This window comes from Arachis hypogaea, chromosome 11, assembly GCF_003086295.3.
Source record: "Arachis hypogaea cultivar Tifrunner chromosome 11, arahy.Tifrunner.gnm2.J5K5, whole genome shotgun sequence".
NCBI classification, from domain to species: Eukaryota; Viridiplantae; Streptophyta; class Magnoliopsida; order Fabales; family Fabaceae; genus Arachis; species Arachis hypogaea.
In genome coordinates this window covers 9687311-9699166 of record NC_092046.1, presented here as the reverse complement: position 1 = coordinate 9699166, position 11856 = coordinate 9687311, and the positions used below count along the sequence as shown (strand labels likewise).

General features: G+C 37.7%; 1 protein-coding gene and 1 non-coding gene across 2 annotated transcripts; one reads left to right on the top strand and one right to left on the bottom strand.

Moving 5' to 3' along the window:
* The first annotated feature begins 290 nt into the window (after window positions 1-290).
* Window positions 291-2442, top strand: LOC112720189 (uncharacterized). The gene is made up of 2 exons (XR_011867248.1): window positions 291-646; window positions 930-2442. It is a non-coding gene; the product is annotated as an uncharacterized protein (transcript).
* A 421-nt stretch (window positions 2443-2863) lies between these two features.
* LOC112720188 (protein TORNADO 1) lies at window positions 2864-9138 on the bottom strand. Its single transcript, XM_025771038.3, has 4 exons — window positions 7884-9138; window positions 6906-7307; window positions 5096-6339; window positions 2864-4385 (listed from the first exon to the last, which is right to left on the bottom strand). The coding sequence occupies exons 1-4, from the start codon at window positions 8992-8994 to the stop codon at window positions 3009-3011; spliced, it is 4134 nt and encodes a 1377-aa protein (XP_025626823.1). The 5' UTR covers window positions 8995-9138; the 3' UTR covers window positions 2864-3008.
* Window positions 9139-11856: the final 2718 nt, after the last annotated feature.

Sequence of the window (11856 nt, the reverse complement as noted above, 5' to 3'; positions counted from 1 at the left end):
TTAATTTTCTTTCTGCTGTTGTTCTTGTTGTTTCTCCATCACTGCCTCGATTCAGGAACTGGGTCATCATCCTCTGACCTCTGATTGTGAATTAAACCACTTTGACTTTTAAAGCAAGGACAGGTAATGATAATAAAAGCACACCCTCTTCTATGTTTGAACTTGTTGAGATTTTCTTATTATTAGTATTATCATGCTCTTAATTGTGAATTATTGTTATTATTATTATTATTATTCCCGCTTTTTTTTTCTTGTTTGGATTGTAGTGCTGGAAGGAGGAGTAGTAGTGTGGTGTGATTCTTGTGACATGACTTTGGTCACCGTGCCCCTCTTTCTTTGTTTTGCTTTTCCCTGTTTTTGCTCCCTTGGATTCCGCTGAAAGTGTGTTCTGTGAAGCAGAAGAACAATTAAAGTTGTCAGCTTTATTGGAATCTGAGGAAAATTTGGCACTACCCTCTTTTGATTGCCCCTGTTCTTATTTATATCCTTGCTGCATGCTGCTGAATTTGAGTGTGTTTCAGTTTCACCACAAACAAGTTTCAATTTTGGGGGGTGCTTCTGCTTCTTGATTCTCAACTCTTTTAAGTAAATTCAAGTTCAAAGCCTCAAAGCTTCCCATTTTTGTGTCAAGTTTAGTTCTTCAAGTGTTGGTTGCTGCTCCCTTTCTTCTACTCTTAAATTTTCTTATTTTCTTTTTAATTTTTGTTTCTGTTATTTGCATGTGCTGAAAGTTTGTTACTTTTCTTGGATCTGTTTAAACCCTAGTATCTGATATAGTACCTTTTTGTTGGGAATTTGGATTTAAGAATCATTAAGCCTAGGTAGTACTTTTTTCTTTGTGAGAGTTTTGGATTTAAGGTTTAATCATCATTTGTGTTTAGATTTATACTTTAAGTGACTTTATTATTATTTTTTTTCCCTCCTTGAAGCTATTGTGCTTTGCCAGGTATACATTCACCATGGATTCACCACATTCTGTTGTGTCACCATTCAAGAGCTTGGTCTTGAATGAGGCTACTGAGAAGCACAAGCATGATGATGTATTTGAGGTGAATGGAAAAGAGGCTGTGATGTCAAATGGGGATGAAGATTCAATTGGCATGCTTGATGTATATATACACCAAGCTAGGGACATTCAGAACATCTGCATATACCATAAGCAAGATGTTTATGCCAAGATTTGTCTTACTTCTAACCCTGATGACACTGTTTCCACCAAGACCATCAATGGTGGAGGAAGGAACCCAGTGTTCAATGAGAATCTAAGGGTTAGTGTTAGGACTATTGATTCCTCACTCAAATGTGAGATTTGGATGCTTAGCAGGGTCAAGAATTACCTTGAGGACCAGTTGCTTGGTTTTGCTTTGGTGCCTTTGTCTGAGGTACTGCTAGTTCAGGATGGAAAATTGGAGAAAGAGTTCTCTCTTTCTTCAACTGATTTGTTCCATTCTCCGGCCGGTTTTGTTCAGTTGTCGCTTTCTTACGCTGGTGCTTCGCCAGATGTTATGGCGATTTCTACAATTCCTAAGGAGGTTGGAGCGCAGGACTCCGAGACGGGTGAGTCGCTGACGAGGGATTTGGAAAAGATTGAGTTCCCTGATCCTAAGATTGTGAATGAAGATCACTTGATGGCGTCGGAGTATTTCGGCATCCCCTGTGAGGAGACTCAGTGCTCTGCTGATAGCTTGGCAACTTCTGATGGTGAGAATCAGAGCTCTGAAGCGGGTGTTCGCCTCGTGGAAAGCTTCTCTGCTTGCAGTGTTGAGTCTGTTCAGCTTCCTCCCAAGGTTGATTCCCCACCCAGCAGTGTGTCAACAAATGGTGTCACCTCTCCTGTGCCTGCAAGCTCAGAATCATCTGAAGCTGCTGCTGCTAATTCCAAGTCTCCCGGTCAGGAACAAATTTCCAGCACCAAAGATGCTAAAAATGTGGATACTATAGATGGTGAGAGTGATTCCTCAAATGGGGTTCTTCCAAGTGTGTCATTCCCTAAGCCTGTTGTTACTGTGAACCTTGTCCCAGAACCGAATTTGGTGCAGCAGGATATAGTAGACATGTACAACAAAAGCATGCAGCAATTTACTGAGTCATTGGCCAAAATGAAGCTTCCTATGGACATAAAAACTGAGGCAACTAGTTCAGGGAATTCGAGCACTGAGGAGAAGACACCGAAGAGTAACAACTCGCGCGTATTTTATGGTAGCAGGGCTTTCTTCTGAACTTTTGTTTCAATGGTTCAAATTCAATGGAATACAAGGCAAGGTGACTGTAGATTCTAGAACAAGAACTTATGTTGTAATAATGTGTACTATCCAGTGTGGTTTCTCCTTCTGTGTACTTCTTCAGAATGTTGTAGGTTATAGTGAATTATAACTATGTACTCTCTCTCACAAGCTTGTTATCTTAACTTCTATTCTATGTGAACTTTTTCTTTTCTTTTCCTTTTTCTTTTTTGTGTTACCTTTACCTTCTTTATTTAAATTATGGTTCTTTTTGTTTCAATGTCAATAATTGTGAAATCTGATTTCAAAACACAAGATACTAATCATCTGCATAATCACTAGCGATGATCATATGGTCCCACTCATTCACATGGTGAATGCTAAAGTAGATTAAATCAAAATCTTAGCATACAAGATACTAATCATACTCAAAATCACTAAAGATTTTTGCTTCTTTCCTTTTCACATGAAAAAAGTTCATACGGTACTGTTTATATGGTCTGCATCATAATTCAGCCTATACTTTTTCTCGTTCCAATTCAAGAATTATAGAATCATAATTCATAAAACATTATAGAATTTTTGGATTGAGCTTCTTTCTTGTGAGAAATTAAATCTTACTGATGCAACACTTCAAATCCTTTAAATGCAATTGGAACACTTAAATAAATGTCAAATTCAAGGAAGAAATACACACAATGACACAATAATGAGTTAACAGGAAATTAGAAAGCAGAAGCTTTTGGTACTTGAAATTCCTAGTATTATACAAGGTAGCATGCTATTTCAAACAGGCACTTCAACTATCTCTGCAGATCTTGCATACATGTGCCTCCTACAGATCCAAGCAATCTGACCATTATCCCTGTACCGAACTCGCCATAGTCCAAACTTCTCTGCAATGTCCTTCCCTGTGGAGCACCTCCTCTCCCTTAAGAAATCAACCACCCATTGTTGTGCTGCTCTTAAATCTTGTTGAATGTCCCTTGAGCCTTCTGCAGCCCTATTTCTACGGCCGAGAACAGCTGCCCCTACAGCACCAGCTGCAGCTGCCCCAACAAAAGCTGAAGAGCCGGCCAAATGAGCCATTTCCTTGCTCAAGTCCGGTATCATTTCTCCCATTCCGGCCGCAAGATGCGCACCTATCTTTAGCGCTAAAGTTACCAACTTCATGAATTTCTTCATATATGGAGCCAAACATTGCACAGCCCTGTTATCAACTTGCATGATCTCGCAACCCATCTGATCTTCAACAACATGCATTTGTCCCCGGAACTCACATAACATGTGAAGCCGTAGTGCGGTCATGCCAGAAAGCATGGTAGTGATCAACCTTCTAGAATAGTTTTCTGTTTGAACAAAATAGAACAGGTTTGGAACTTTCCTCTCCTCAACCTGCACATTGTAGGTTGCTAGGTAGTTCACTTTGCGATGAAGTTCGAGGAGGAGCCTATGCTCATAATATCTCAGCCCCTGGATTTCCTGCTTCAAGTCTCTGATTTCTTGTTCAATAATCTTTAGCCTGTGTAAGACTGCTTCAACTCCTTTTGCAATTCCCCCAAAGCTTGGATCAACTGTTTCAGCTTGATTGCTCAAAGCCAAAGATTGATCTTGTCCTTCTGGGTTATTTTCAGGTGGTACTTGCAATTCTTGAGCGAGGTCATATAAATCATGATATCTCCGATGCAACACTTCTCGAAAGTCATCATCCGATAAAAGGTCTCGTGCTAAATCAAACCCAGCTTGGAGGATTGGCCTACCAGAATCTAAGACTGGACTCCATGTGTGCTGATAATCATACATGCTGTCTGCAGAAAGAGACAGAAGCGCTTGTTTAAGTAGCTGCACGGAAGCAGATTGTGTTTTTCTGTATCTAGGGGGTGTCAAGTTTCGGACACATTCGGGCCTTATGATGCTTTCGGTCAAGGTGATCCCATGGCAAAGGCTTTGGATTGCTGGAATTATAAGCTGCTGAATGACTCTTAAAGTTTCTGTCAAGTTTTTGGTGGAGCATGCAAGGATGTCAATATAATAACCCAATTGTCCTCCAAGCTCTACTCTTATGTAAATTCCATTGATGATGATTGAGATGAGGTGCTTCTCAAGGCTATAAGTTGCTCCATGTTGATTATTTAGAGTCTTTACTCTGTTGTGAAGGTGCACCTGTGATATCGGATAAGAAGATTTAGTTAGAAAATCATACAGACCAAAACTTCATGAATTTCTAGGTATTGTAGCTACAAATACTTTAGACTTTTGAGTGAGGATCAAAACGTGAACAATTTTGGGAAATGAGTAGTTTGTACTATTAGAATTTAGTAGACCAATTCAATCTCGAGTTAAACCACATGTAAAAGGTTATAAAGGTTTTCCCAAGACTTATGGCCTTATCTCTAAGCGATGTTGGACTCGAATACATCCCGGCAAACTTCGGACTGGTTAGCAACTTGGAGCATGAAATTTGATTGACTGAGAATATACGTGGTTCCAATAGCAACTATAAGATAGATTTTGATATCATAGTAGAATTGAGTAAGTTTAACTCGACCCTAAAGCTAGCTCGGTAATATGACACTCTAATATGTACTATAACCATTCCTGATATGAATAATTGGTGATATTATGCATTACATGTTTAATAATTAACTAAAAAGGATGGATTCTAGTGATAGAAACAACTTAATTTTATATGTATTCTTTTGTTTTTGCACTAGGAACCTAGATTCAGCTAGATTCTCCATGATCAGAAAATTAGCCAACACTAGATAAAATCTGAAATAATTGGTGTAAGTGAATAATAATTTCAGGAAAATAGTTTGATGAAAAATAAATGCAAAGGGATAAACTTAGAGTGTGTCCAGAGTAGCTTTTGCCTGCAAACGAGGGAAGAATCCTGGAGTTAGAAACATGTGACTAGAATCGTCACACTCAAGATGACGTCCTGCGTACAGGCAGTCCAGTGTGCTTAGCTGCCACCTCGGAGTCTTCCCTCTTCCTTCTTCAAGAATGGAGGGAAACAATAGCAGAGAATTTGGATCTGATGGATCTTGTTCATAGCACAACTCGAGTTTCAGCATCATTCTCACAAGATCACTAGCCTCTAAGTTCTCAGATACCTTTGAACCCATACCAGGAATGGGGCTCTGCAAACTTCCTCTTAAGATTTTCTCCAGCTCCTTCCTGCTAATAAATCCATTGTTTTCTGAGGAGTATTGCTTCCTCACATTTAACTTTACAAGCTGACCAAGTGCTTCGCCACAAAACCACTCACAATCTAATATTAGAAACCCCAACTCTTCAAAATAAATCACCTCACCAATGTGATGAAGGCAAGTAGCAATAGCTCTTCTCCTTATTTCCACTTTCCCTTTGTTATCATTTCTAGACCGGATTCTCAAAGCCGGCACTTTCGCTTGGCATAGCTCGCCAAATTCCTTCCACTTCATTGCTGGCTTGTTGTAATTCTCAGTTCTCCAGTCTGATAAAATCTGTATCAGATCATTGCAAAGTTGATAAACTCGCGGCACCCTTTCTAGAATAGTCTTGCTTGTCTTTCTGATGTAATGAGTGAGTTTACTAACAGATGCAGAAGATCTTGCATCAACTGTGAATATTGTTGGATAGAAATCAACAAAGCCATGGAACTTGTCTCTCAGTCTCTGAATTGAATTGACAGTATGCTGCAAATTATGTGACGGTTGATTGATCTTATCAAAGTGTGTGAGAACAACAGCAACACTCGGTAGCATGCATTGTTGTACTGCTCTTTTTGAGTTGGAAACTATGAACCTTAGCCAATACTGCAGATCTTCTTCAATCTCTGTTATGCTTTTTGGTTCTTTGTTACCCGGTTTCCTAAATAAACTAGATATTACAAGGAAAAATGATGCACTACCATGCCCTGGGAACATAAGATCATGGAGGGAGAAAAACTCATGCTGCCCGGCAAGATTCCATACTGAAATCTTTGTGTCCTCATCCTTGAAAGTTTTTATCTTCATCCCTGCTGGTTTGACAGCCTGCTCCACTGGGTTTACTATTGTTCTGACTTGATCCAAGTAGGTTAATGCCGAAGCAGAGAAATTATGAGATATTGAATTACAAAGTGTTGCCTTACCTGAAAGATGAATTTAAATTATGATTATAGTTGATTTTATGGTGTTCAAATGACAAACAATTAAGCTTAGTTTTATTTTAATGAACTCCCAATCTATGAACTATGAGACGAAATGCCATCGATACAGGGATACAACAGTGTTTCGACAGGATATGGATGGTATAGTATAACACATAAAACTGACAAAATGCAGATATAAAAGCCAAATCTGTGCTTAAAGAGAGGAATAATGATGTTAACATTATTGTAGATTGTTCTAGTTAATCATAACAAAATGTTATCATCCAGTTGATCATTCTGGAAGTTCTATTTATATAAGTATAAAATTTCAGAAAGACTAATATAAAAAAATTGTAAAAGTATAAGTAGAAGAATCTAAAAGTATCAATGGAGTAGCCAACACGACATGTATCCGATGCGAGTATGGCACCGAGTTTGAAGTAATGATGCATTATAGATTCCGATATTGTTTTATTTATAGATATGAGATGATCTTCCATGAAAATTAATCAAGTATTAATTAATGCACCAAAGTTTCAAGCATAAATACTTATATTCAGCCTTACCTGCAGATTCTTGCCCACAAAAGAAGACTCTGCAACTCTTGGGCTGTGTTAGCGGCATGCTGTTGAGCAAATCCATTTCTGGTTCAGTCTTCTCATTCTGCCCCAATCTTTGATAAATTCCTTGAGTCTTTCCAGAATTATGCAAAGGTGTTCTTGAGAGATCAATGTCTTCAATCCAAGGATTTATCTGTAGTGTCTCCATCATTGTTTGCAGCAATGTCTCTCCTTGAACACCTTTGCAGCCTTGTAGAGACAAGAGTTTCAAACTAGCATTCTTCTCCAAACTCTTGAAGATTTTGACAAAGTCATCTGGTCTCAAACTCTCATCCTCATGAATCCCGAGCTGCCGGAGAGTCTCGTTTGTTGTTAGCATCTTTGTTATAGCGGCTAAACCTTCCCTACCTATGTTGCATAAGTAAGGACACGATTAAACGAAGATCGAATATGATACAACGATAATTTATAAAAGGAAACTACAATATGTATGAAATAAAAAAACATATTTGCACATAATTTTGAATCATTATAGTTGATCAGATCCTATTCCTGAGAATGCTATATGGTAAGTGTGTGTAAGAAAGCATTTCAGCATTATAGAAACCTGATCTTTTGCAATATTTTCTGGTCATTAGCATAGACACTTCTTTTTGTGTTCAAAAACATTATTTTCTAACCTCTTTTAAGCATCACTTGACATAACTATTAGTTTCTAACCTTTTTTTTGTGTTTAATGTAATGCATGCTGCTTTTTTATTTTTTATGTCATAAATATTAACTATATTAGTAGAGACAAATTAAAAAAAAAAAAAACACACAATTTCTTCTAAACAAGATAGAACAATAGTTAAATGAAAAATCTTGCTTTTTGGTTCAAGAAATTAGTTGACATGTAAAAATAAGTCTAAGATACCAGAAGTTGATGCAAATACACATACATAAGTAAAATTGAAGTATCCATGCATCAATATAAAACCCTACCTATTTTTGTTCTGCCACCTCCAAAAGTAACACACTTCAAAGTAATGTTGGCTTGCCTTTGCAGGGCTGAAAATCTACTCAAAGGGCAGAGCAGATGCTCCACGCCTACTCCGCCGAACCAATTTCCTGTTAGATGCAATGTCTGCAAACTCCGGTTCTTGAAGAGTCCAGCCGCAACATACACAATGCCCTTGTTTTTAAGACAAGTTCTTGATAAATTGAGCTCTTTAAGTGTCTGGTTTTGTTCCAAAACCCACCTTAACTCCTTAGCACACCGAGACTTAAGCCGGACTCCGGTCATATCGAGTGATTTCACTGTCAGGTTCATTCCTAAGGCGCAGGCGACGCGGCAAGTGCCAGAGAGATTAAGCTTGTAAATTCTTAGAGTACTATTCTCAGGAACAAACTCAACAACCTTTGAACTTCTTTCCCCCTTTTCACCACTCCAAACATGAACCTCCATTGTTCTGTTCCTTGCCAAAACAGCTGATATAAGAGGAGTAGCAGTGATGGCATTCGAGTCGAAAATGGTCAACAATTTCAGAGTTGGATTGACTTCAATCATCTTTGAAAGCTCTTCAGCACCCCTTGAACCAATTGAATCATCCCAAATCTGAAGCTCCTCCAAACTATGATTCACCATGAGAGCAGAAGCAATTAGTCCAGCTCCAACTGCTCCAATCCCAGATTCCGAAAACGTAATCTCTTTGATCACCCTATTTGTCTTCAGAATATCACAAAGCTCTGAGAGGCTTTTCCCATTGAACCTGTTTCTTCTAAACAAAACTTGCTTTATGCTTTGATTATTGTCACTGTTCCCAAAAAGGGTTCCAAGTTTTCTTACCTCTTCTGTCTCCCACACAACTGAATGAAACTCAAGGTTCCTCAATGTGCATTTGGTCCTTCTGGATTCAGCCAGTGTTGTCAAGATTTGAGAGAACAATGGGAGATTCTCTTTGGAGATGTTTATGTTTATGGAGGCTTCTGTTTCTTGGTAACAGTTTGAGGTTGGTTGGGAAAGATAGAAGGAAACACATTCAAGATTTAGGGACTCGGATTTTAGTGATTGAAGTGCCCATTGTAGCTCTTTCATGTTCTGGTTTGAAGCCATAACAGAACAAACTATGATGTGGGTTTAAGGGTTTTGTTGGAAGACATTGTCCTGGTTTTTGAAAATGGTGTTCTTTGATTGAGACACTGTAAGAATGTCTTTTAGTCACACCTGCTATATTCTTAACTTGTCTTTGAAGGTGGCACTTGGGAGAATATATGAGTAATCATCCATTGCAAAAGACCATGAAGGGTCTCCAATAATGGATTAACATATTTTAAAACCGTGTTAATACCCAAATTAGTTTCTGAAGATAAGGTATTTTTTAAATTCATCCATGAAATTTTTTTCAATCAAATTAGTCCTTCAAAGATTACGAATTAATCATATCTGTCCTTTTTAGTTACTCCATTGATGATGTAAAATGTTAATTGATAGCATACATGACACATTACATGTTCAATTAGACCTTGATTAAATATGTTCACAAAAATCTATCAATTTAGTTACTAGGTCATATTAAGAGTAAGATTTTTGTAATTGAGAAAAATGACTAAATTAATAAATTTTCATAAACATATTTGATCAATATTCAATTAGATATATCAGATATTATATATGTTATTAATTAACGTTTTACAACATCAATCCTTAAAGAAATTGTTAATGGAGTGACTGAAGCACTGTTGGGTTAAGAAATTAACTAATATCAATTAATGATGAAAAATATTATTTTATTAGGTTAATCATTCGATTAGTTTTTAATTGTGTTTGATAAAGTGATGCAGGCCAAAGAAATAAAATAGTTGCAGTAGCCCAACAGATAGAAAAATAACCAAGTCTCTCAGTGGGCTCTCAAACACTAAAAGCCGAAAGTAATATTGCAAAAATCAGCTGAAATAAATGGAAACATATCCAATCCAAGCCCAAGTAGCATTCATCAAGCTGAACCTTTTCCAATACACCTCACAAGTTTGCTTCGGTAAGAACATCAGAGAAAAAGAGTGAGAAAGCTTTGTTCTTCCTCTTGCTCATTTCACCAAAGAAGAAAGAAAGAGAAATGTTAAGCAAAAAGCAAATGTCTAATCGCCGAAATCAAGCCGTGTTAAGTCAAGTCAGAAGATAAAGGTGATTTATTTCCATTTGCATGCATGTTAATTTCTTCACTCCTTCTCCAACTTTCTGCGATACTATTTTTGGATAAATGGAGAAAGAAATCGTTGATCTCTGCTGTTGTGAATCAATGGTTCCCAAAGTTTCTTGGAGCCAAAGCACATTCTTATTGGTGCAGATTTGGGTTTACCATTGAAACAATTTTTCTTTGCTGATTTGATGTCTTCGGGCAAGCAAAAAGAACCAGCTTTGAAATCCCTAATTTAGGGATTAACTGAAAAAGTGATATGGTAAGTTGGTAGCACACAGTTCAAGGAGTTGACATAGGAGAGAGCAAATCAGCATCATGCAAGGAGATACAAAAGAAGATTTTTCATCTTTCAGAAACTAAGGAGAGAGAACTAGCATTTGAGGTTTATGTTCTGAGAAGAGTTCTCTGAAGAAGTTCATCAACTTGGACAATGCTTCCCAGTCAAAGGAGCATTCTGCCAGAATGAAGAGCTAAATCAGAGGCAAGCAAATCTGGTTCATCACACAGTAAAGAGGCTGTTGAAGCATTAATTTCCTTCATGTTTTACAGATTTTAAATTTCTTTTTAATGTTTATCTTTCTGTAATTTTTTGAGGTAAAAGACTGAATGAGAGAGTTCTTGAAAGATCCTAAGAGTGGAAAGACGCAGAGAGAAACACTTGAGTGGAAACCCTAAGAGTGGAAAGAGGCAGAGAGAAACACTTGAGTGAAAAGCCTAGAGTGATTTTAGATTTCTTTAGGTTGGTGTTATGTCTTGTATCTTGTACCAGTGAGGTACCCCTTTTTTAGTTGGGTGAGCACTAAGAGTGAAGAGTTAGGTATTAGCATAACCAAGTCAAGTTAGGATAGAACTTGAGAGTGAAAGGATTATGTCAATCTTGTGGAATTGGTGTATGTAATACTTTAACTATAGTGGAAATTTCACCACTGTTGTGGTGGAGACTGGATGTAGGCTGTATTGCACAAGGCAACTGAACCAGGATACATGATGGTGTCAGCTTCTCTCTTCCCTTCTCTGTTCTATTTTTTGATATTCATGAGACAAAATGAAATTGTCTCATAAATTTTTCGCTGCTGAGTTCAAACAGAATCAGACTGAAAGTTTGTTTTAAAGGGTTATTTTATTAAAGTTAAAGAAGGTCATAAATTCAACCCCCCCTTCTCTAGTTCTTCTAAAACCTTCAATTGGTAATCACAGCCAAGGTCTCAAGAATTAAGCTTCACTTCTTGGAGCAAAGGTCCAATGGCGAACAACTTGGGCACAACCACAGTTGCCTATACTCTAATTGAAGGCCAGTCAAACAACAGGTCTCCCTTCTTCAACGGGAAGAACTATGCCTACTGGAAAGAGAGGATGAGGATCTTCATTCAATCCATTGATTACAACATATGGAAGATTGTTGTGAGCGGCCCCAAGATTTCAACAAAAATAAGTGCTGATAGAATGGTGACTCCAAAAGAAGAAACTGAATGGAACGATGACGATAAGAAAAAAATGGAGCTAAATGCTAAAACCATCAACCTTCTTCACTGTGCTATCAGCTTTGAAGAGTATCGAAAGGTGTCTAGATGCAAGACAGCCAAAAAAATCTGGGAGAAACTCCAGGTTACACACGAAGGCACTAAATAGGTCAAAGAAACGAGGATTGATATGCTATGAAAAGAGTACGAGATGTTTAATATGAAGGATGAAGAAAGCATTAATGAAGTGTTTGAGAGATTCTCAATCATAATCAACAACCTTGATACTATGGGTACAACCTACTCAGAATAAACCCT

Coding starts and splice junctions, on each gene's coding strand:
- LOC112720188 (XM_025771038.3), bottom strand. CDS start 8,994: ATGGCTTCAAACCAGAACATGAAAGAGCTACAATGGGCACTTCAATCA. Junction 7,308..7,883: donor AGGTGGCAGAACAAAAATAG/GTAGGGTTTTAT, acceptor TATGCAACATAG/GTAGGGAAGGTTTAGCCGCT. Junction 4,386..5,095: donor GATTCTTCCCTCGTTTGCAG/GCAAAAGCTACT, acceptor CCGATATCACAG/GTGCACCTTCACAACAGAGT.